The 25,985-nt window shown below is 37.2% G+C and overlaps 1 protein-coding gene across 7 annotated transcripts; it reads left to right on the plus strand.

Annotated features, from left to right (window-relative positions):
* The first annotated feature begins 1,886 nt into the window (after positions 1 to 1,886).
* Positions 1,887 to 25,458, plus strand: LOC121238824 (CBL-interacting serine/threonine-protein kinase 3). Of its 7 annotated transcripts, none has more exons than XM_041135863.1 (16): positions 1,889 to 2,109; positions 2,923 to 3,131; positions 3,228 to 3,290; positions 4,774 to 4,845; positions 4,989 to 5,096; positions 5,194 to 5,274; positions 17,160 to 17,213; positions 17,316 to 17,441; positions 17,523 to 17,612; positions 19,599 to 19,721; positions 19,820 to 19,930; positions 23,530 to 23,610; positions 23,694 to 23,807; positions 23,909 to 23,965; positions 24,052 to 24,126; positions 25,092 to 25,458. In XM_041135863.1, exons 2-16 carry the CDS (start codon positions 2,961 to 2,963, stop codon positions 25,164 to 25,166), a joined length of 1,401 nt encoding a protein of 466 aa, XP_040991797.1. In that variant the 5' UTR covers positions 1,889 to 2,109; positions 2,923 to 2,960; the 3' UTR covers positions 25,167 to 25,458. The 7 variants fall into 7 exon arrangements, with proteins under 7 accessions (XP_040991801.1, XP_040991797.1, XP_040991799.1 ...); XM_041135865.1 differs by having other exon boundaries at positions 1,889 to 2,060; XM_041135866.1 differs by lacking the exon at positions 1,889 to 2,109 and adding an exon at positions 2,154 to 2,479.
* The last annotated feature ends 527 nt before the right edge of the window (positions 25,459 to 25,985 follow it).

The following is a 25,985-nucleotide window of genomic DNA, read 5'->3' on the forward strand; positions in this document are numbered from 1 at the left end:
TCATCTAATCTAAATTACATAAATTTTAAACTAAATAAATCTAAAACAAAGGACATTGTAAGTGGTTGGCAGCCACCCCCAGCACCAGTGCTAGGGGCGTCGGGCCGAGCACCGAATGGCACATTTGGAGCCAGATTTGGTGCTAGAGTGCCGTATCCGGCCCGGTGTAGCAACGGCGGTGCCGAAAATTTTTATGGTTGTCCGAAAAGGTGCCGATGATTTTTTCGAAAACGGCTCATAATGGCAGTTGTCACCTCACCACAAGTGATGATTGTAATGGGGATTGAAAGTTGTCTTAAAAATAATTTGATATTAGGGGTTCCGAAGTTTTTTGGGTTTTAAATTTTTTATTTTAATTAAATTTTAATCTGGTGTCATTTAGCTGATAATAAAAATGAATGTACAATGAGGTGGTTGCTTAGGATTGGAAGCTGTAAAACTTAGGTTTACACCAAGTCCTCTCTTTTTAAGTATCGGAAAATAATAACATGCTCACTGAGTTTTCTTTTTCATTTTGATTGTTTATATATTTAATTTTTTTTCTTAATAATTAAGGAATAATATAGGCTTACTATTATATTACTACCTATCTACTACCTAAATGTATTTCAAAGTTTTTTATTTTTTTATCATTTTTTAAATATTTTTTTAACATCCTTAATGATTAAAAAAATTAAAAAAATATATAACTTTACTGATATTCACTTACTTAATCATTAAATAAAATAAAAAATTAAAAAAAAATTAAATACAAAAAGAGTAATAAATGGATAGTAATAGGATAATAACCCTATCATTATTCATTGACTATTAATGTATTGATGTATTTTTATATTTTTTTTAAAATATTTAAAAATGTTTAAAAAATGTGAGAAGAAAAAAAAATTACATTTTGTACAAGGAAGCATGCCTAGTGGTCAAATGTGGCCGCACAGTAGGATCACCCTTAAGGTGTCGTTTGGATTTGAAGATGAGTTGAGATGAGTTGTAAATAGTAGTGAGATTTGTAAGTTAAAGTTGATGAATATTAATGAATAATAGTGAGATGAGTTGAGATGAATTGAAATAAGTTGAGATGAGTTACGAATACAAATTGTCTCGATTTGTTTCGATCCGATTACTTAACTCAAAATTCTAACAATTATACTTATAGGTTTTTTTTTTAATAGGTGGCAACTACAAGTTTATTTCTATACTTCTTTTTTTTAGAAAAATAAAAGTAAACGATGACAGGATTTATCTCATTCAGAATAACGCTCTAGTTATCTGAATTCTTATCTTTCTTATTCACACTATATGAGATGATAAATTTTAAGTAATTGTCGTTTAAATTGAAGATAAAATAAGTCATTTCAAATATAACACATCACAATACATAATTAGAGATAATAAAATTTAAGGAAAAATATTAGTGCTATTTATGGTGATTTATCTTTGGAGCAGTGCACCCACCGAGCACGAGACGGTCTCAATATGAGCAATTTTTTTATTTTTTTCATGCATTTTTTTATATCCTTAAATATTTTTCTACAAAAATTCATAATATCATTAGAAAAATATTTTTTTAATCACTAAATATAAAAAATAAAAAATTTGTTAGAATCCAATCAAAACCTAAAAAATAAAAAATTTGTTAGAATCCAATCAAAACCTAACTATAAGTGAGAGTAGAATTTTTGTTATCTTTAAAAATAATATTATTTGTCATCTCTTTTATTATATATATTTTTATTATCTCATGGTATAAAAATTATTTAATATGTTTTATTCGAGAATTTATTATTTAATATAATATAAAAAATGTTGAGTGGATAATAATAAATATATTTTTTCATTTTTCAGAATTCATTTTCAAAAAAGAAAAAGAAAGAGAAAGGCATTAAATCGGACAGTTGGATATATTGTCTATCGGTTACTGGTTAGAGTGAAGAGGTTGTTCGAAAATTGGCTGCCGAGAAGGTTTTGTCTGGTTGCAGTGATCAGACAACCGGAAATGATCAACATCTGTCGCGCACATATTGCCCTTTGAGCCAGCTCAAAAGCCATTCGCTCCTTCATCTGTAATCAGCTCCAGCGTTGCCACTTCCTTCTCCTTATCTAAATTTTCATGTATATCCTCTCTCTCTCTCTCTCTCTCTGTATGTGTATAGATATGTATAGAATCAATTTACGAAATTATCTTTAATTAATTAAAAATGATTCTTGATCTATATGTCTATAATACATGTGCGTGATGCGGTTATTGAAATTGCCTTAAGCTTTGTCCCCAAAACTCTTTGCTTTGTTTGTCGATTCAGTCTCGGTTCTCAAAACTCGATCTCTTGAAATGAAAAACTTTCCGACTTTTGGATTTAATTTTTGAGATTTTCTGAGGTTTTGGTGTCTGCCCACCTTCGAAGATTGATTGGTTTGAATTTTTCCGGGTTTCTTTAGTAGCCTTTTGTTTGGATTTTGACTCAATTCCGCTGTTGGACCTAAGGTGATCATCGCTTATTCCCAAAACTTCTCTCTCCCTCCCTCTCTCTGAAATAGGAATCACTGGTGTTAGTCTTGGGGTTCTTGGGCTTTGGGTTGATTCCACTTTCCACCATTTCTATTCCTGATTTTAATACAAGTGTTTTATAGTTGTTATTTGTCTACCAATCTCTCGCTGTTACTTAACTAGAAATATATGCGCAAGATTTCGTTGTGCTTTTTTCTTCCTTCAGTATGGCTCTTTTTAGCAGAAAATTTTGAGGTTACTGCTAAATGCTTCTTGCTATCCTTTTTGGCATTTTGGTTAGTTGGAGATAATGGTAGTCGTGTGCACACATTGAAGCAGATCTGTTAAGGAATGATCATTTCATTTCATGCATTGACCTCAGTTTTCTTCTATGTGAAATGTGTAAGAGTTGTACCTGTGTTTTTGGTCATGCCTTTCAGCAAGATTATCTGAGAAGAGTCCAACCCGCAATTGAAGAATGAATCAAGCTAAAGTAAAGCGTCGTGTGGGTAAATATGAGGTGGGAAGAACGATTGGCGAGGGGACATTCGCCAAAGTGAAATTCGCTAGAAACTCGGAGACTGGGGAACCCGTGGCTCTTAAGATTCTCGACAAAGAGAAGGTTCTCAAACACAAGATGGCTGAACAGGTCGATAATGCCGATTTTTTTGTTTAATTGTCAAATTTTTATTTTCTTTCGTTGAGGAAAGGTTTGATAAATATTTCTCTTTGCTCACTTCTCCAGATCAGGCGGGAAATTGCAACAATGAAGTTAATAAAGCATCCAAATGTCGTTCAACTATATGAGGTTCTCTCTCTCTCTCTCTCTCTCTCTCTCTCTCACTCTCGAGTCTCATCTTATAAAGTTCTCTTTATCATTCAATAATATTCCGACCCAGTATCCTTAAATTCTGTACAATTGAAAAGAAAGTGGTTTATTTACATGGATCACCCCCCTTTTTGATTTGAAATTAGCTCAACTAACTTCAGTTTCTGATAATGTTCATAAGCTGAGTTTTGATTAAGAGAAGTCCCCCTTTTTTCTTTTATGCTCGGTTGATATGATCTTTCCAAGTGTTACCCTTGTATTCTATGAGGTGAACGAAGATCACCTTGGTTACTTATGCCTCTTATTCCATTGCTTTGAGCCTGCCTCTGGTTTGAAGTTTAGCTTGGTTAAGTCAGAATTGCTTCTTGTTTATTGGGTTGAGAATGTAGCTAGTCTGGTGGAAATTCTTGTGTGTAGTGAATGTTTGAATGAAAGGAATGTTTGAAGTAAACTCATCTTACAATGTTTTGTTGGCCCATCAAAGGGACCCTTTCCCATGGAAGTTTATTTGGAGGAATAGGGCCCCATAGAGTGAACTTCTTCATTTGAACTGCTGCTTCAGGAAGATTCTTATCCTGGATAACGTGAGGAAACGGAGCATCATAGTGATGACTCGGTCATGTATGTGCAAGAAGAACGAGGAAACTCTGGGTTACCTTCTATTGAGTTCTCTTACCTTCTCTACTGCATGTTTTATTGTCAATAAAGGATCTGAAATCCAGCAATGAAGTCAGTTTCATGCCTTTTATCTGTCATTATCATTACTCTTGCATCTAAATCCGAGAAATATTTCAATGTTTTGCCCTATTCCTATCCATGAGGAATGGATGTACTAGTCCATTCCTTCATCATGTTCCGTGTTATGCCAATGCAAAGTGCGCATAAGCGATATTTCCAGATCATTCATGAAAGCAAACACTTTCAAGTGCTAAAAATAAAATACATCAGGACATGCCAAGTATGCAAACCACTTCGACATGCATCTGACTAGTACATTTACTGTTTGATGAATTCTATCAACCTTCATCCTTTTGGGCTGTCAATCCCATATAAATTAAAGCTCTCAAACCATCACAATTTGACAAACATTTTTTTAGATGATTTGCTTTTGGGAAAAATATGATTCTATTACTTTCTCTCTTTCAGACTTTCTGCTTATAGTCATTCTCTTATGACACATCTCCTTCCCAAAGAGAAAACAGGCATCACAAACATATGTTTTTGGGAATTTTCTACTGCATACATGATGTAATCATGCTTTTCATCTAGGATAGAGCAGACATGGTGCAAGATGGGGTTGTGGGTGTGTCCAGTCTTCAGATTTGACTTGGGAGGTCTTGAGGGTAATTGCAGTGTGTGGAAGGAACTTGCATGAAAAGGAACACTAACAAAAATCGATTTAGATGATAGTTTTCTTTCCTTATTAGGCATATTTTCTGAATAATTAATCTTTTCTTTTCAGGTAATGGGGAGCAAGACGAAGATATTCATTGTTATTGAGTTTGTCACAGGAGGAGAACTATTTGATAAGATTGTGAGTTGTCGAATTAGAATGCAGTTTCACCATTCCCATTTACTTAAAATACTTCCACAATGCTGTGTTTCTCCCTTTTTGCTGAACATAGATTGACAATGATAGTAAATAATTTTTTATAAGATTTTTTTTTTAATCTTAAGGTAAACCATGGACGGATGAGGGAAGATGAAGCACGCAGATATTTCCAGCAGCTTATTAATGCGGTTGATTATTGTCATAGCAGGGGTGTTTATCACAGAGACCTGAAGGTGCATGACCTTTCTAACCACCCCAGCCAAAAATCAGTTAATCTAGCAGGGAAAACTCATTTTCTATTTTCATTTAATTTGATGGATTTTCTTGCAGCCAGAAAATTTGCTGTTGGATGCTTATGGAAACCTTAAAGTTTCTGATTTTGGATTGAGTGCCCTGTCCCAACAAGTCAGGGTAAATAATTCCATGTCTTCTAAACAACTCCTCGTTTACATTCAATTATCAATTTGATCTTGGTTTCCTTAAGTGTCTTTTCATTATTGTGTTCAGCTTTGAAGTATAGTGAAGTGATTAAGACTGTGACACTAAAAAAGATGAAAGGCAAATGTTCCTGGATTTCTGTGATAAAGGAGGAAAATTAAAAGTATATCTCTTCCTAAAATTTCTATGAAAGTTTAATTTTCTTGTAACAAGGGAATGTTTTGGAAAAGACATGGTTAATGCTGGTAGGGTGGTGCAAGAGATACTGTCGTGTCTTTTTCTCTTTCTTCCTATTCTTTGGAGCATGGATATTACCCTGTTCAAAGTGGCATAGTTAACTAAATTTTTTTCGGCGAAAAGTAGAAAAAAGAAAAATCTAGATATATTTACTTGGCAAAATAATAAACGGCATCTGGCTTAGGATTGGATTCACTCCACCTTATGGATTTCTTTATTGGAGAGGAGTTCTGGTCTGATGATTAGGAGATGGCTGTTCTGTCGCCAACGATAACAGATTATGTCAAATATTTGACATTTTTTTGTGACCAATCTCTTTTAAGTATTTGGAAATCCTTTCTGATAGATGAAATATTGCTATTATGTCAGTGCTGATTGAATCAATGTTATTAACTGTAAATTAAAAAAAAAAACTGTTATTAACTGTATATTGAATCAATGTTATGTCAGTGTGGTTCTGTATATGTCCCGTGTACCTGGCTTCGCCTATTTTTAATAAAGATCCTATTTACTGATAAAAAAAAAAAACTGTAAATTCAAAATTTTTTGGATTTTCCATTTCGTTGGGTGTATTGATGTGCCACTCATTTGTTTCACTGCCATCATATAGAATTCCATACGTAGAACCTGAAATGCATGGTGCATGATGGTTTTATTCCCCACAAATGACAAATCTATAAGCTTGACCTATGAGGCATGGATGGTGGGAAAGAACCTCAAAACAATAATTGTAGGATGGGAGATTTTAATTTGATGAGGTCGTGCAGTCCATAAATTTGTGCATTTCCCGTTTCTAACGTTGATTGAGATCCATCTGCAAAAGTAAGGTTTAGGATGTAATTGTCTTACCTAGCTCTATGGTTGGATTTCTATTGCAGCCATGTTCTTTAGCTGTAGAGGATTGCAAAATGGGTGTTTTATCACAAACATGTAGTGGCTTCATTGCAGAATGCATCTAGGGCGTGTTTTCTGTTATATATAGCAATAGATTGGGTTGGACCTATGTGGAATGACTTGTTCTTTGTCCATGTAAATGCCTTTGGGCATGATAGAAGAAAGCAATCAAAAAGCTTCTGAAAGCTATTTCTATTGACCTTTCCAAGATAGATCCTGCCTCTAGTTGGGCCAACAAGTTTGTTCAATGAGAAGAATGACAGATGAAGCTTTGTTACAGTGGGCTCCTCCTCCTCTAGTAATGGAGGCATGGACCAACAGTGGTGAAGAGACTTGGGAGATTTGGATAATAACCACGGAGGGATCTATAAATGTGAATCTATCAATAGAAGATTCAAGTTCAAAGCAAGCGGCATAGGATGTAGACACTTAAGAGTAACGGCCACCTATGCTATATTTAACCTGTCATGGACCACCTCTTGTACTATACTTGACAAGGCCTTATAGTGACCCAATGTGGTCAATTTATAAGCCCTACTATTGCATAAACTAATGTATGACAAGCGCGCTACATGCACCAACAAGAGAGGAACTAACAGTAAGAATTAGTAGTTAGACTTAAAGATATTGCGTATAAATATAGACTAGTGAAGGAGAGGGTTGAGTGAACTGGATAGACTAGTGAAGGAGAGGGTTCGATGTCGAGTTTTAGCTATTTGAAAGTAGAATCAAGGACTTTTGTTTTTTCGAATGAGGGGGTTAATTTTATTCGCATTACTGAGAGAAACAAAAGGGTGGTCAAGCTTGTTTTCCTTAGTGTCTCGGTAGTGTCATGGGTGGTTAAGGAGATGGAGGATTGCTTGGCTCACCCTTGGCATTCTGGTTTTGTTTTTGTCAGGAAGCTACGAGATGGTCATGGTGTCCTTATTAATCAAAGACACTTGTTTTTTCGAATGAGGGGGTTAGTTTTATTTGCATTACTGAGAGAAGCAAAAGGGTGGTCAAGCTTGTTTCCCTTAGTGTCTCGGCAATGTCATGGGTGGATAAGGAGATGGAGGATTGCTTGGCTCACCCTTGGCATTCTGGTTTTGTCAAGGAAGCTACGAGATGGTCATGGTGTCCTTATTATTCAACGTCTTGCAAATTCGAGGGGCGCTTTCTGTTAGTGGATGATTATGGGAATGGGAATAAGAAGGGTTCTCTGATTATTCATGAAAGTTTGAAAGGTAGAGGTTGGGAAGAGTTTGTGTTCAATGCTCGCATAGTGGCTGGCTTTAAAGTCTCTGTTCCGGTTGATGAAAATAGAGCTCAAACTGCTCATGCCTTTCAAGCTCAGGTTAGGTATAAGGAGGGGTCTGATGGTTCATTGCCTTCGGGGAAGGTTCCCCTCTCAAGGGGTGCTTCATATGTTTCGGTCTTGAAGAAACCGGCATGTATTCTGGCAAGAAATAGATCACACAGTGAGGAGGATGTTAGTCAGAGGAAAGGGAAGGTTATTGGCGGTGAGGTTCAAAATGGTCGGCAGTCTTCATCGCATGTTGACAAGTGGCATCATAAGGAGGAATGTGGGGTGGGCGCTTCGCATTTTGTGGTTATTCCGATGGTGGGAGAAGTGAAGGGGTATTGTGGGTTGCTAGAGCAGAGTTATCGGGAGTTATGGAGAAGATTACATGTTAATGACCAAAATAGACATGGGCTTGAATTTGGTCATGGGCTTGAGTAGGGGAAGAATAGCCCATTTCATTTAAACCCACCCTCATCTATTGATAATGGACTTAAGTTGACAAATGGATGTGGTGATGGGCTAGGCTCAAGCAAAAAGGCCGGTGGCCCGACTTCAAGGCCGGTCTCCAAAACATGGCAGGTCAAACATCCTATCGGGTCCTCTTCCTCGGGCTCAGTGCAAATACCCCATAGATATCACCAGCGGTCGTTCAACGCATATCTCAGAAGTCACAGAACAGGTCGCTGGTCGGCGGTGACCGTCTTGTTCCTGAGTTAGTGCCAATCTCCATGTCGAACATGGAAATAAGTGGTGGAGGGGCCGTGGATACCTCTATGGCCATGCGTAATGAGGTTTTTCTCAATCCTCAAGGTGTTTCTAGCATCCCCAACCAAACCAATTCTTCCTAGTTGCCATTTTTAGTATTTGGTGAAGTCGTATCTGAAGATTTTGTGAGGGTGTCTCCTCAGTTGAATGTCGAGGAGGAATTATCTAGGGTTTTGTGCACCACTGAAGATGAGGTTTTGGGCATTTCAGATGAGGGGTTTGTTGAAGAACTTGATTTACAGTTGGTATGCACGGCATCTGGGTTGGAGGCTTCGCATAATGGATTGGAAATTGTGGGGGATGGGCCTAGTCCCATTTGCTTTATGCCCCCAGTGTGTTCTTGGGCAGGAGCTCATTTTGATTAGGTGTTATAGAAGGTGGACGAAATCTGCTATTGCATAGCGATTTCATATGAGGGCTTCGAAGAGCAATTTAAAGCTCTTCTTGTCGCCATCAAAGGGTGTCGGCCTTTCTTGGCTAGATCCTACTCAAAAAATGAAAGAGAGCTTAAGAGATTGGTTTGTTCTATCAATTATGATGCAAGGGAAGGTAGTGCTAGTAGAGGTAGGCACAAAGATGGGGCAAATAGCAGTGCCTTATGAAGCCAAAGATTCTTTTTTGGAATGTATGGGGATTGAATGACCTGTGAGTGGAATTGTTAGTAGTTTGTGGAGTTGTCATTGTGTGGGGTGGGTGGAATTAGTAGCGGATGGGGCATCGGGTGGAATCATTGTTTTGTGGGATAGGAGGGCTGTGGAGTTGATAGATCATTTTGTGGGAGAATACTTGGTGGCGTATCATTTTAAGAATGTGGATGATGGAGTGAAATGGGTTTTTGATGGCGTTTATGGCCCCAATTTGGAGATTAATAGGAGAGCTTTATGGGATGAAATGGCGGGCATTTTCTGTTGTTGGGATCTTCCTTGGTGTTTTGGAGGGGATTTCAATGTTACGAGGTTTCCTAGTGAAAGAGTGGGGGATTGTCACTTCACTAATGCAATGAATGATTTCTCTGATCTGATTTTTGAGTTAGAATTGGTTGATTTACCGATGGCAGGAGGGGATTTTACGTGGTCCAACGGAAGGACATGGTTGAGGTTGGATAGATTTCTGGTTATGGCTTCATGGAAGAGTTGTTTCCCTGATTTGAATCAGCAAAAGTTACCAAGATTATGCTCTAACCACTATCCTATCATGTTGGATTGTGAGGGTCTTAGTGGAGGCCGTAGATACTTTAAATTTGAAAATATGTGGCTGGAGGATGAGAGTTTTGTGGAAAGGGTGAGGTAGTGGTGGTCTTCATATTTGTTCTATGGCATTCCGAGTTTTGTTTTGGCTGGTAAACTCAAAGCTCTAAAAAAAGATCTGAAAAAATTGAATGTTGAGGAGTTTGGGAACATTGAAAAGAAAAGGAAGCTTTTATTACAACAGCTGCAATGTTTGGAGGAAAGGGAGTTGTCGGGGGTTAATTCAGGTGAGGATTTTGGGAGGAGAACAAGGGTGGTAGCTAAACTGGAAAAGATCACTTTAATGGAGGAAATTTCTTGGAGGCAGACATTTAGGGTTCGTTGGTTGAAAGAAGGTGAGAAATAAGTGTGCAAATTTTTTCATCAAATGGCGAACCCTCATAGAAGGAACAATGCAATTGAAATTATTCAAGACGGGGAAAACATGGTTTCGGATCAAGAGGCCATCAAGGAACATGCTGTCAATTTTTATGAGAAGTTGTTCAAGGAAGAATATTCGTGGAGACTAAAGCTAGATTGATTGTCTTTTGATGCTATTGACCAAGCAAGTGCAGAATGGATGGAGAGAGTTTTTGAAGAAGAAGAAGTGCTTGATATTGTTAAAGGAACGGAAAAAGATAAGGCTATTGTTAAAGGAATGAAAAAAGATAAGGCTCTGGGTTCGGACGGGTTTTCTATGGCTTTTTTCCTAGCTTGTTGGGATATATTGAAGGAAGACATTATTAAGGTTTTTCTGGAATTTCATTCTTTTATGAAATTTGTGAAAAGTTTCAACGCTACTTTTATAGCTTTGATTCCTAAAAAGGTGGGGGCAGCAGCTTTGCGGGATTTCAGGCCAATTAGCTTGGTTAATGGGGTTTGCAAGATAATATCTAAGGTGCTGGCCAATTGTATGAGTGTGGTGATGGAAAAGATTATATTGAAGTCACAGAATGCTTTTGTGAGAGGAAGGCAAATACTAGATTCTGTTTTAATAGCTAATGAATGCTTGGATTATAGAATTAAAATGGGTGAATCTGAAGTTTTGATTAAATTGGATATGGAAAAGGCGTAGGATCATGTTTGTTGCGAGTTTCTATTATATTTACTGGGGAGATATGGTTTTGGTGAGAAGTGGTGTATATGGATTAAGCATTGTATTTCTATGCCGAGATTTTCCATATTGGTGAATGGCAACCCAGTTGGTTTCTTTAATAGTTCACATGTTTTGAGACAAGGAGATCTGATGTCTCCTTTCCTTTTTGTTCTTGTCATGGATGCTTTGAGTAAAATGATTGAAGCGGCGGTGGGAGGTAGCTTCTTGTCGGGTTTTAGGGCGGGCTGTGATTCTCGGAGTAGTGTAAATGTCTCTCATCTCCTTTTTGCCGACGACACATTTATTTTTAGTGAAGCCAATCAAGAACAGCTTCGGTCTTTAGGAGCTCTTTATTATGTTTTGAATTTGTGTCGGGCCAATTAATTTAACCAAGTCTAAATTGTTCTGGTGGGCTCAATTTCGAATATTTCAGATTTGGCTAATGTCTTGGGGTATAAGATGTCATCGCTGCCTCTGAGGTATCTTGGTCCCTGCACAAATCTGTTTTGATTTGGGATGGGGTGATTGAGATGAGGTTAGCCGGCTGGAAAAAGTTATATTTGTCTAAAGGGGGTAGAATCACTTTGATAAAGAGTATGCTGTCTAATCTTCCAACATATTTCCTTTATCTCTTTCCTTTTTCGCCTGGGGTTTCTATTAAAATTGAAAAGATTTATAGGAATTTTTTTTTTTTGGGGGGGGGTTAAAGGGGAGGAAAGGAAATATCATTTGATGAGTTGGGATAAGGTATGTCAACCGATTTCAAGTGGAGGTTTGGGAGTGCAAAATTTAGAGAGGGATGCATTATGGAAAAATGTAATAGATGTTAAATATGAAGGTATGTGGGGGAGTTGGTGTTCAAATGAAGTAAGAGGAGCGAGCTCATGGGGTGGGATTGTGGAAGTCAATTCGAATGGGTTGGGGGGAGTTTGTTAAACATATCAAATTTAAGGTGGGGGATGGATCAAGAATACATTTTTGGCATGACAATTGGTGTGGTGTGTCAGCTCTCAAGAATGTCTTCCCTTCACTTTTTCAGATTGCAAGGCAGCAAGATGCAACTGTGGCTGACTTTATCTCTTCTTTGAATAATAGTATCTCAATGGAATGTTGATTTTGTGAGACATGTGAATGACTGGTAAGTTAATATTATCTCAGATTTTTTTAGTAGAATATATGAGTTGAAGATTGTCCAAGGAAGAGAGGACAGATTGATGTGGATTCATGAAGGAAATTCCAGATTTCTGTTCATTCCTATCATATTAATCTGTCAAGGTACCCTAGAAAAGCATTTGGAAAGTTAAGGTGCCGAGTAAGGTGGCTTTCTTCCGTTGGCTGGTGTCTCATGATAAAATTCTGACTACGGATAATCTACGAAGTGTGAATTTTGTGTAGTAGATTGGTGTTCTATGTGCAAGAAAGATGGTGAATCAGTAAATCACTAGTTTATACATTGTGAGGTGGCTAAAAGTTTTTTGCATGAGATTTTTGGAAGGATGGGTATAGCTTGGGTGATGCCTAAGCAAGTGGTGGATTTATTAGCTTGTTGAAGAGGAGTTGGGAGGAGTCAATGTATTGCTATCATTTGGAAAATGATTCCTTTGTGCTTGATGTGGTGTTTATGGCTAGAAAGGAATGAGAGATATTTTGAAGACAAAGAACGGTCTTTGGAAGAAATTAGGGAATTTTTTTTCAAAACTTTATGTTTATGGGCTAAGGCTATTGTAATGAATGGTGAAGATATGCTGGAGTTATTTTAGTTTGTTTCTGTCTTTTTAGCTTTTGTATGTAGATATTTCCGTACTTATAAAAAAAAGTATGTAGGTATTTCCTCTTGTATACCTCCTGTGTACTTGGGCTATGCCTATTCTTGGTAATAAAACTCTTATTAATTATAAAAAAAAAAAAATCTGATTTGGGATTGGAAAGTAGATGTCATTTGTTTGCAAGAAACTAAACTGAAATCCATTGACAAAAATATTATAAGAAGCTTGTGGGGTTGTTCTTATGTGGGATGGGCTTCTTTAGCTTCTTAGGGGGCTTCGGGGGGTATTATTTTTTTGATGCGGGATAAGAGAGTTGTAAATCTGGTGGATGAATTTGTTGGAGAATATTTGATGGCTTGTTCTTTTTTGAATGTTGATGGCTTTGGGTGGAGCTTTGCTGGTGTATATGGGCCTAACATCGATAGTGAAAGAAGATTTCTTTGGGATGAGATTGCTGGCTTGTGTAGTTGGTGGTGGGGGGGGGGGGGGGGGGGGGGGGGGGGGGTTGCGTTGTGTATTGGTGATGATTTTAACATCACCCGGTATCCAACTGAAAGGTCGGGGATTCTCGTATTGGTCAGCCATGGTTGATTTTTCTGATTTAATCTTGGGAGGTGCATTTCCCTGATTTATGTCAGAAAGGTCTCCCTAGATTAAGTTCCAATCATTTTCCCATCCTCTTGGACTGCTGGGGTATTCACGAGGGGTGGAGATATTTTAAGTTCCAGAACATGTGGTTAAAAGCTGATGGATTTTTAGAAAAGGTAAGAGAGTGGTGGTCCTCTTATCAGTTATCGGGTATACCTAGTTTTGTATTAGCAGGTAAACTCAAAGCTTTGAAAAAAGATTTGAGGAAATGGAATGAGGAAGTATTTGGGAATTTAGGGGATCAGAAAAAGTCTCTTTTAGAGGAGCTAACTTGCTTTGATGAAAAAGAAGTTGTCGGGGTTTTATCAGTTGATGAGAAGGAAAGGAAACTTGGCGTTGCTACTGAACTGAAAAAATTACTCTCGTGGAGGAGATTTATTGGTGACAAAAGTATCGAGTCCTTTGGTTGAAGGAAGGGGACAAGTGCACCAAAGTTTTTCATAAGAGTCGCCAACTCTCATTGAAGGTATAACGCCATAGAGGTGTGCTCCACTCGGAAGGTAATGTCATCATGGAACAATCTGAAATTCAGGACCACATTGTTCATTTTTATGAAAGGCTCCTAATGGAGCCTTATTCCTGGCGTCCTAAGGTTGACGGGTTGGAGTTTGATTCGATCGACTAGCCTAGTGCACTTTGGTTGGAGAGAATGTTTGAAGAGGAGTAGGTGCTCAATGTGATAAAAGGAATGGACAAAGATAAAGCCCTGGGACCAGATGGTTTCTCCATGGCATTTTTAAGGTATGTTGGGACATTGTTAAGGATGAAATCCTGAAGGTTTTTCTTGAATTTCACTCATTTATGAAATTTGAAAAAGTCTCAATGCTACGTTCATTGCACTTATTCCAAAAAAAGTTGGGTCCATGGAGGTGAAGGATTTTCATCCCATCAGCCTTATTAGTAGTATTTATGAAATCATCTCGAAGGTGCTTGTTAACCGTTTGAGTGTGGATTGGGGAGGATCATCACAAAATTTCAAAATGCTTTTGTCAAGGGAAGACAAATTCTTGACTCCGTTCTTTTTGCTAACGAGTGCTTGGAGAGTAGAATTAGAGGTGGTATTCCTTGCATCCTTTGTAAATTGGATATGGAGAAGGCTTTTGACTATGTCAACTGGGATTTCTTGGTTTATACCCTTGGTAGGTATGGTTTTAGGGAAAGGTGGTGTAATTGGATGAAATATTGCATATCTATAGTTAGATTTTCAATTTTGGTCAATGATACACCAGCTGGCTTTTTTAACAGCTCCTGGGGATTGAGACAAAGGGGATCCACTGTCCCCTTTTCTTTTTGTTTTTGTTATGGATGTGTTGAAGGCGGCGGCAGGCGACGGCAGATAGGGATTCATATCGGGCTTCTTGGTGGGCAGTTCTTCATATGGCTGCGTTAATGTTTCTCATCTACTCTTTGCAGATGACAATTTGATTCTTTGTGAGCCAAATTCTGACCAGATCCGTTCTTAATGAGCTCTCCTTTTATGTTTTGAAGCTGTATCCGGTTTAAAGGTGAATTTATCAAAGTCTGAAATGATCCCTGTTGGTTTGGTTAATAATTTAGGGGAATTGGCTGATATTTTGGGCTGCAAAGTCTCCAGCTTGCCTTTGAAGTAACTTGGCCTCCTTTTGGGGGCACCTCACAAATCCAAGGCTATTTGGGACATGATTATAGAGAAGATTGAGTGTTGATTGGCTGGTTGGAATCATGGTTGGAAAATGATTTATTTGTCCAAAGGTGGTAGAATCACTTTAATCAAGAGCACCTTATCTAATATCCCAACCATTTTTTTTTTCTCTTTTTCCTTTGCCTACAGGTGTGGCCAATAGAATGGAAAGGGTATTTCGTGCTTTCTTGTGGGGCGGTATGGAGAGTGAGAAGAAATTCCATTTGCTTAAGTGGGATAAGATCTGCACTCCTCTTTCATTGGGTGGTTTGGGGATTAAAAAGCTGAAAACATTCAATAGGCCACTTTTAGGGAAATGGCTGTGGAGGTATCATCGAGAAGGGGATGCTCTTTGGAGGCTTGTTATTGATGCCAAATACGGGGGGTACTTGGGGAGGTTGGTGCTCCAATGAAGTAAGAGGGGCATATAGTGTGGGAGTGTGGAAATTCATTTGAAATGGATGGGAGGAGTTCTTCAGAAATTTTAGATTTGAGGAGGGTAGGGGAAACCGGATCAGTTTGGCATGACTTGTGGTGTGGGGATGAGGCCTTGAAGAATGTTTTCCCTTCTCTTCAGAATTGCTTTGAATAAAGCTGCTTCCGTGGCTGATTACATGGATAATTATGCTGGATTTATTCAGTGGTCAGTAAGCTTTATTAGAGATGTCCAAGATTGGGAAGTGGGGGACATTACTGGTTTTACAGCTTGCTTTATGTTTTATACATAAATTCTGGAGTGGAGGATAGATTGCTTTGGAATCAGCTTGGTAATAAGAAATTTTCAGTTAGATCTTTATACAAGGCCTTGGGTCACATTCTTCCACTGATTTTTTTCCTTGGAAAAATATTTGGAGATGCAAGGTGCCTCTTAAGGAGGTGGCTTTCTTTGGGTGGTTGGCTTCTCACAGAAAAATTCTTACCATTGATAAGTTAAGAAAGCGTGGTATCGTTGTAATGGATTGGTACTTTTAAGTGCAAAAGATGGGGCAAATCAGCAGATCATCTTCTTCTTCATTGTGATGTGTCAAAGGCTTTGTGGGATGAGGTATTTGCTAAGGCGGGAATTGCTTGGGTGATGCCCAAGAGGGTGGTGAACCTCTTTGCATGTTGGAGAGGGCTTCTAGGAAATCATCAAATAGCAACCGTTTGGAAGATGGCGCCTCTGTCTTATGTGGTGTATTTGGAATGAGAGGAATGGGCGCTGTTTTGAGAATGGAGAACAATCGGTGGAAGGGATTAGAGCTTTCTTTTTTAGTACTTTGTTGCTTTGGGCTTCGGTTATTGTGCTGGATGGGAATAGTCTTGATGACTTTTGTAATGTTTTTCAGGGTTAGCTTGTAATTAGGTCTCACTGTGCACACTTCCTGTGTATTTGGGTTATGTCTAATTACGTTTATTAAATAGAGAGAGAGGTTGTACTGGGTGGCTAAGGATCGTGTCAAAAGGACCAATGACAATAAAGGAACAGAGGATAGTGCAGAATTTTGTCATGATAGTATGTCCCTCCTTTGTGAGAGAGCCTCTAGTATAAGGAGGTGACACTCAACCGTACAGACTTGAGATTTGTATTGATCAATTGATCTCAGTGTCCTTCCAAATCATTAAGAATAGTCATTCTACCAAGGGGCAACAAGAGGTGAAAAGCCCTCAATTGTTATTAAGCTAATGCCTTGCAAAAGTTCTAAGGCACTAACAAGCAAGAAAATGACCCTCATACTGTAGATGTACTAATGCACCTTTATCAACATTATATATAAGGCACCTCTTTCTCAAAGATGAGCTTTGTGCTTCTTACTCAAGCTTTGTAGCCCCTAGCTTTATTTATGGGATATTTGAAGACGCCTAGGTTAGGAGCCTCTCTTGATGGTTGTTAAAAAAAACATTAAAAATAAATGCTTTTTTTTTTTTTCTACTGGAAATTTTGCCTTTATTGGTCACAAATGAATCATACTTCTAGTGCCTTTATTGCTAAACGATATTGAAATACAATTCTCATTGAAGTAACATGAGCTTATAACTGTGGGCCACCTGATTTTGAAGCTTCTGTATAAGGAATGAAGTATCTGGTATTGTTGGGTCAAGTTATCAGTCTTCCATTAACTTCTAACCAATCTGCGTAATAAAATAGCATAATTATCTAATTTTTGTTTATACCACTTCAGCAACTATATGGAAATTTGCTATTGCTATCTCTCTCTCATCCATTTTAAGCTTTGGCAGTTGTTCCATAAATTTAGTCAGAATCTTGCTCGTGTTTCTCACACTACGGTTCAATTTTCAGGATGATGGCCTGCTTCACACCACCTGTGGGACACCAAATTATGTTGCTCCTGAGGTGGGAACTGTTCCATATCATGTTTATACTGTTTTAAAAATTTATGCCCATTTCTATGCTTTCATTCGTAGGTCATTAACTATATGCAATCTTTCTGTTTAGGTTCTTAATGATAGAGGCTACGATGGGGCAACTGCAGACTTGTGGTCATGTGGAGTAATACTCTTTGTATTGCTTGCAGGTTACTTGCCTTTTGATGATTCTAATCTTATGAACCTGTATAAAAAAGTGAGCATTTTATAAATTCTACAGCAAAATCCTCCTGTGATTCTCCATCTTCTGTATGTCACCCACTTTCTGTATTTTCAGATTTCAGCTGCTGAATTTGTTTGCCCTCCATGGCTCTCTTTTGACGCCATGAAATTAATAACCCGAATCTTGGATCCCAACCCTATGACTGTAAGTTATTTTACTACAGTACATTCTCTTAATGATTTTGTGGTCCTCCTTGTATCTCATAAACATTGATTTGGATTGTCGTAGGTAAACTTTGTATCTTAGAAGCGTAGATTCTGATTTTTCATGGTATCAATTAATGCAAGGATTTCAGTTCATGCTGAAAATTTAGCCTTTTCATACCAAATTGAGTAAGAAGAATATAAAGCTTTCAGCAAAAACTGAACGTTTTTTGAGCATATCATTGCATATTTTTTTGGTTGGCACCAGGGGTGCACAAGCTCCCAGCAAGGAGTTTCCTACAAGTACACATCGTTTAATTCAAGGGGAAACTCCCCTAGTCTGATGGTTCCTAGAAATTATTTGCATCCAAGGATCTGACCTTAGACATGAAGGGAGCTACCACCAAGACCAAGGCTCTTACCCTTGGGGAAATATAATTTCATATATTGTCATACAATTTGTTTATATGTATTGATCATAATTTTTTGACCGTGGCATTCTATAAATAATACTTGCTACAATCATTAAAAAAAAAACTCAAAATCGTGATGACATTTCTGTTGAACAAATGAAACCAATCAAACATTATGCTAGCATATTTTAAATATACAGTTGAACAGACTCCAGTACCTGGATTTGTTAAAGTTAAACCAGACAGCGAGGGATGTTCTACTCATGACAATTTTAGCAATTCCTTTAGACAGCTTCAATAGATTTCTAACATGCTCAACTTTCAAGATTTTCTTGTTTCTTTTTCTCCTTCAAGATACCTGTATTTGTTTTTTCACATCCTGTGTACTTGGATTGTGCCTTTTATTGATGATTTTATTAATTATTAAAAAACAATTTGAGATGCCTAGGTTCTCTTTTACATTTCTGGTCTCAACATTCACCATTATTAGACGCCTTGTGATTATTCTCAAGAACTTCAATCATATGTTCATCTAGGCTAACAAGGCATTAGATCCATCTGGTGAGGTTATCTAATATGCCTTAAGCTTGGAAAGGTGGTGGTTGCCAGTGATTGTCTAGGAAAAAATCAAACGGATTCCCGAATGATGCCCAAAAGCAAGAAAAGGCATCCCTAGGGTTTTAGGTCTTGTTAGATTATAAGGTTCTTAAGAGTTAAGAACCAATGAATTGTGTGGGATTACATTTGTGAACAAAACTGTTTTCTACATTCTAGTTCATGTTACTTGTGCAGGAAGAATCTTAAACAATTTGATTTATAAGCAACAAAAAGCATGATACAAAATCTCCTAAATATATAAACATTGGAACTTTACAGCTGTAGATTTTGTGCTTTATTACACTAATCTTCAATTAGGACACGCAACCATCTAAGAGGATAAAGGGGATTGCATTTTGTCTTGGTGCCTTACAGTTGTAGCTTGTGAATATACATTAAAGGCATTATACCTTGTGCTGTTTCACTTTGTTCATTTTTGCCTTGTAATATACTTTATTTAATAATGTGTTCCTTTTAGTAGCACAACAGTTGGGGATTCAAACCAAGAAATCTGCAAATTTAGAATTAAAATGTATAATTCTTTCTGCTTCATCTTCTCATTTTATATACTCATATCTTCTAAATTTCCAAAAGGCATCATAACAATGCTTGAAACAAAATAATGTTTTATTGGTGAAAGAGTTGTTTTTTCCTTGTATTGTTTAAGCTATTAGATTGCCAAGGTAGCGACCATGCATTGCTTCAGCCAGCCCCCCATCTCCACTTGCGTAGGCATGAGTTTGCTTCTTTGACTATGTCACACTAGTGTAGTTTGATCTTTCGAAACATCAAAATCTGATCTCTTCCCGCTCCCACAAAAAAGAGAACCAAGTTACATTGGCTGAAATTGTTATGCAGTTTTGTTACTATCTCTCAGTACAAGCTGGATATATGATCTGTGTCCCAAAAAGGAAAAAAAATAAAAAATTGATATATGATCAATGCCTCTGATTTTTACTTTAATCTATCTATGTCAGCGTATTACTGTACCTGAAATTTTGGAAGACGAATGGTTTAAGAAAGGCTATAAGCCCCCTGTATTCGAGGAAAAAGAGGATACAAATTTGGATGATGTGGAAGCTGTCTTTAAAGATTCTGAAGTATGTCCAGATGAGTAATTCTGAAGTAATGTTATTGACTTTGAAAGAAATTGCCGTATTGTAGTTCATAAGATTTTGACTTTTTGGGATTATAACAGGAGCATCATGTGACAGAGAAGAAGGAAGAACAGCCAGCACCTATGAATGCATTTGAGCTAATTTCAATGTCAAAAGGGCTAAACCTTTCGAATTTGTTTGATATTGAACAGGTACCATATTAAGTCTTCCTTTTCTTTTATTATTATTAAGTTGATATATTATATTACCATAGAATTTGTTGGTAGAAGTGCACGTGAGCACAAAGTACCAAAGCCAAAGCACTTCGCTTACCAAGAGTGAAGCGCATTAACAAAATCAGGCTTTTTTGATTGTATTACTCATCTGTACTCTGAGATCGTTGCTCTTGCTCAAGCTCAAAATATTGTTTGCACACCTCATAAATCTGAGTAATATTTCCCAATACCAGAGTATCTATGTTGTAGATGATGACATATATCCTTAGTGGTTGGAAAATAGATACACGATGATCCAGGCTCAATACCGCACAACATCAGACAAAAATATAGACCATCTTCCTGGTCCCAAAGTCTTTTAGGACCAGTATCCTTGGGCTTCTCTGATGTTAAGTGATCACACAGACCTTTTCCTCTAACAAATACCTCGAAAGATCTTGATCAATAAACGGAGGAACTTAGTTTCATTGAAGTCATAGAAGCAAAAAGGGGAGAAAATGTAATTATCTCTGGTTTCGTTGTCATCATGGTTGTTCAGCGTGCAAATCAATTCACCAACAGCAACAAAAAAACCAAAAAGGCACCAACTAGAGCAATCCCCTACAAGAACCCACAATAAATTACCAAAGTGAGCAGAAATACCATTGGCAGTGCTGAAAAGTTATTGAAACGTGCAAGATATTTAAGAATAGTTCAAATTAACATTAACTGGCCAACATAGCTGTGTATCAGCATCAGAAGAATGCAAATCGGTCTAAACAGGCTGAAATATGACTTGAATTAAAAAAATACCTTGTATCAGTATAAATCTATAGTAAACCACCAAAACAGTATAAAAGAATACAAAATTCACCCTCAAATATGCTGTAACAGCTGAGAAGTACTGCTGGTGGCAAGTTGGCCCAACTAATCTTGGGCTGTCCCGATTAGATATTGGATTATTCTTTGACCTGGGTGGATGGTGGGTCTGGTTTGGATTGTTGTTATCGAATCTCTTTTGGGTTGGGCTTCTGACTTCTTGTGCACTTTCTGATCATTTGTGGGATGAGTTGAATCTGGGTTCGACTCTACCCAAACCAAATCCTGTATCTCTTCTATCTCTTCCATTGACTGGAATGGATAGCTCACATCATTTACTCGAAAGCAACGAAGGACTTTGCCATAAATCTTCCATGGATACACAGACTTCGTTGGCAACCACTACTATGGTAACAACAGGGTGATTCACTAATCACAACGTTGAGAAGAACAAAACCGAATCACCAAAAACACAAACCACCACTGCAACACAACTAAGAGAAACTACCACAGATTGACTTCTGGCCACCATTAATATTGTCAACCACCCCACGGTGAAACTACAACTGATTGATTTTTTCTGATACGGGGTACAACTCACATCAAAGCATCCATGATTTCTGTCCTGCTGTTGATACCAACACAACCAGCAATTACAGAATGGATGACACAAATGATGGTGAAATCAAAAGAACGATAATAGTGATTATGGTGCCATCTACTGCCAATCACAAGCATTGGGCCCGATATGAGGAACAAACAAAAATTATAAGCTGGAAAAACTGGGAAGAATCTGAAAGAGGGAAAAGAGTTTAAACGCTAGTCTTTGTTATCATGTTTAGCAGTTCACATGGGAAGTACAAAAAGCTTGTAGGGAGGAGGCTAAACAAACACTTAACAAACTCCTCTCACGATCTTCTGATCCTGACAACCTCTTCTAACACTTCCCCTTAACCTAGAGCATTATATCAACTTCACCAATGAGAAATTGTTGAATGGTGTTTTTGATAAACAAGTGTAGAAATTGTTGAATGGTTTACATGGAAGAATATAAGGCAGAGAGAAAGGGAAGGCTAAGATGTTAGGTAACCTCCCTCAAGCCCCCAAGCCTTTATTATATGGACTGCAAAAATACAATATAATGTCCCTATAACAAACTCCTCTCACTAATAAATCTTATAACCTAACAAATGCTTCTAACAAAAAATGAAGCCTAATATAGAAAGTACGAAAATAAATTGTGAAGAAATTTCCAGGTCAAAGGCAATGTAAGAGTTTTATATATTAATTTAAACTGAAGTAAATAGGGCAGAAATGCCCAAGAAAAATACCTCGGTCTTCCATTGGGTGCTTCATTGAAGTCAAAGTATATAGGACGAAGTGCTGGAGAAAATGGAGCCAAGATTGGCTAGTTGGATGAGGATGTACTTGTCCAAAGGTGGTAAAGTTACATTGATACAAAGCATGCTTTCCAGCTTGCCTACTTTTTTCTTATCAATATTTCCACTACCCGGCAAGGTGGCTCTCTGGTTAGAGAAATTACAGTGGGACTTCTTATTGGGGTGGGGGAATGGATGAAAACAAGTTTCACTTGGTGAATTGGGTAACGGTTTGTACTCGGAGACGTGAAAGAGGTTGTATGAACGGCTTCCCTATGGAAGATTCTAGTCTTAGACAATCTAAGGGAATGTCGAATCATTGTGATGGACTGGTGTTGTATGTGCAAAAAAGTGACGAGACCGTTGACTTCTTATTATTGCAGTGTGAAGTGGCCATAAGCTTATGGAATGATATCTTTTGCTAGAGTGGGGTTATTTTGGGTGATGCCGAGAAGAGTGGTCGATTTGCTAGCAAGTTGGAGAGGCATCCAAACTAATCCTCAAATTGTAGCTATGTGGAAAATGGTCCGGACTTGTCTTTGGCAGTGCATATGGATGGAGAAAAATGAAATAGTTTCAATGATCACGAACAGACAATAGACGAGCTTAGAATGTTTTTTTCTTAAATACTTTATTCTATTGGTCAATTGTAATAGACTTTGTGGCATGAGCCATGTATCTTTAGACAATCACACGTAGGCATTGCTCTTGTATATTACAATCATTAATAAAGCTTCTTTGTTAGTGATAATATATATATATATTATATATATAAGAGTTTAGAGAGGAGCCAGGGCCATGGAAAGGTTCACGTGGTCTGCCACTGAGTTTTTTGTTTTTTTTTTTTTATATAATTTTTTTTTTAGAGAAGGACAACTATGTCACTTTTATTATCAATGGGGAGCAATAATGTCATTTTCTAGAAACCATCCAATTTAATGCCCTAAATTGACTCAAGGGACAATATGTAACAAATAGTTGGTTTTGGGGGATGAATTGTCACAAGTCATTGTTTAACGGCATATCTGAGGGTAGGGTGGTATTTTACTTTTTTTTCTTTACCCTATTAGTCGGTACATGTCTTATTCATTTATTCTTCATTAAGCAAGGACTAACAAAAAAAAAAAAAAAAGCAAGGACTAACAGGATTTCAAGGAGTATCACTTTACAAAAGAAGGTTCCCTAGATCTGAACTCTCTAATCCATTTTAATCCTCATTAAAATTATTGGTGATAGGAGGGATTTTCATTTGGTTAGGACATCAATTGGTAATATGTTTTTTGGTTTTTTATCTATCATATTTTCATCTAGGGAGTTGTTTGTTTGTTCTATTTTTTATCGTGAAATAGACCCAAGGAGGTTTCTGCTTACTAAGGTTGTGAGTCAATCAACTTCTAGGGAGAAAGAGAAGAAAAGAAAGGGCTGTATGCATACTATGTAGCAAATATCTCCTTCCTTTGTAGGCAGACCATGTATCCGGTCAGTCGGGTGATTAAAGTTTTTAGGTAAATATATTGTTTAATGTTTATGCGAGGGCTTCTTCATAATGTTGTTGGATGCAGGGATTTAAGAGAGAAACGAGATTTACATCTAAATGCCCTGCCAATGAGATCATCAATAAGATTGAAGAAGCCGCAAAGCCTCTTGGTTTTGACGTACAGAAAAAAAACTACAAGGTGAGAGAGTTAGAGTTGGCATGTAAATCAATCACAAAGATTTATGGTACTTTTATATCTGTTTTGGGTGTAATTAATGGGTATCTAATTAAATCCCATAGATGAGGCTTGAAAATGTGAAAGCTGGAAGAAAGGGAAACCTTAACGTTGCTACAGAGGTACATTTCAAGTTTTATTGATACTGATGAAATGAATTTGGTACACTTGGCACGCTATTTTTACCTGTTCTTATACCTCTAATCAGATATTTCAAGTGGCACCTTCTCTTCATATGGTTGAAGTTCGGAAAGCAAAAGGGGACACTTTGGAGTTTCATAAGGTATGCATCTCTTGTGATAACTTCTTTTGCTTTTAAATTTTCTATTTTATTTTTTTATTTAGCCCGATTTTCATTTCCTGATTGGTAACTCCCTGCCACATTTCACGGGACTGTACCCGTGTGATCATAGAGATCACCAAGAAATACTTCTACATGTCAATACTGACAACATTGAAATTTACAGAGAAATTCTTTGACTTTAGTATTCTTGGACCCACCAAGTGATAACTTTCAAATTCAGAGAAACCCTGCCCTGGGGACTATTTCCATTAGGATATTTCTCTAAATCTGAGAAACAATGTTGCTGGGTCAGAGAGTGAGAGAGAGAGATTTGCTATGCCTACTGTAGGCGCTCTCTCATTAGTTAGGGCTGTGACATTAATTGATCACTGTCAGGTCAATTGTTGTCACCACCAAGCTGGTTGCAAAACAAGCCATATGGTGGCAGCTACATCTTCACAACTAGTTGTGCACCCATGTAATAAGTCGAAAAATTGTTAAAGTTCTTAATTCTATCATATTTTTAATTTTGTTAATTGATTGTCTGAAATCTTTTTGAACATGAATTTTTTCGATTGCTAATTTAATGTAATACACATAAATGAAAAATTGTGTTTCTAACACTTAAAATTCCATGTCCTTTAAAATTATTTAAGTTTATGATAAGTTAGTTTGGAAAGTAGAAGTTGAATGGTCTTTTGGGAACAAGAACCGAAAGGTCTTTTGTGTATTGAATTGTCATTTAAATGAGAATAAAAAATGCTTCTAAGAAATTAAAATTTAAAATTGTATGAATAATTGTAATAAAATTAATTAAAATAGTGTTGAGGTGACACAATAGAAGTAAAAGACAGTCTTTGAAATTTATATAGATAATAGAATAGATGCAGAGGCCTAATAATCAGAACAGTGGAGTTGACATACTTTAATTACTGGATCTTCTTTTTCCTCTATCCTCTGTGCAGTTTTATAAAAGCCTCTCAACCTGCCTGGACGATGTTGTTTGGAAAACGGAGGAAGACATGCAAGAAATGAAGTAAATTCCTGTGTACACTTCAAAGTATTGTCCATAACGATTTGTTCACATTGTACCTTGCAAAATGTTGTATTGTTCTATGTGTTTATTCTTTTCTGTCCCCCTTTCTTCCCTTTCTCCATCCCACCTCTTCCCTCTTTCTTTAGTTAGACAAGGTGTTATCGATTGTTTTCCATGTTATTATTGTTGGAAAGCATGGACAGCTCCCATAGAGAATCAATGTTTGTCTTTTTTTATACTTGAAACAGAACGATCTTTATTTGATACTACAAATGAGAATGATGTGTTTTTTCTCACCTGTCCTTTTCCATTAGTTGTTAATATGAGATTGGATTTGATATTGAAATCGAACCACAAGAATGCCAAAGCAGGAAAGAATTCCTTACAAAACAATTATCTGTATAATTTCTCTTCTTTTAATGAAGCAAAAAGAGGCTAACCCGTTGGTTCAAGTGGTAAAGGTCGTGGGTTTAGGGTATGCTTTCCCTAGGTTTAAGGTTCAAATCTCTTTGGGTGCAGAATTACTTGAAGTGCACTTGCAAAAAAATTCTTGTCGAGCGTTTGTGCATTCTCAAGATTAGTTAGGACGGTATTCCTAGACATTCGGTGCCAATTAAAATGAAGTAAAAAGATAAAATAAAATAGCTTGCTCTCTTTGAGAGGAGCTCTTCCAGAGAAAATGGGAGAAAAATTGAGAGAAAATACATAAGTTCTTGAACATTTCAAGATGCCTCACACTGTTCAGCATTTGAGTATATATACTCCCGTGAAAATCCTACAAAGAGCTACGTAAAGGCCCTACAAAGAGCTAATTAAAGGCCAT

Source organism: Juglans microcarpa x Juglans regia, chromosome 7D, assembly GCF_004785595.1.
Source record: "Juglans microcarpa x Juglans regia isolate MS1-56 chromosome 7D, Jm3101_v1.0, whole genome shotgun sequence".
Classification (NCBI taxonomy): Eukaryota; Viridiplantae; Streptophyta; class Magnoliopsida; order Fagales; family Juglandaceae; genus Juglans; species Juglans microcarpa x Juglans regia.

Excerpts from the sequence above, each read along its gene's own strand:
- LOC121238824 (XM_041135863.1), top strand. The coding sequence starts at position 2,961 with ATGAATCAAGCTAAAGTAAAGCGTCGTGTGGGTAAATATGAGGTGGGA. Across the intron at positions 4,846-4,988 it reads GAGAACTATTTGATAAGATT|GTAAACCATGGACGGATGAG; the intron begins GTGAGTTGTCGA and ends TTTAATCTTAAG. Across the intron at positions 17,442-17,522 it reads TTATGAACCTGTATAAAAAA|ATTTCAGCTGCTGAATTTGT; the intron begins GTGAGCATTTTA and ends CTGTATTTTCAG.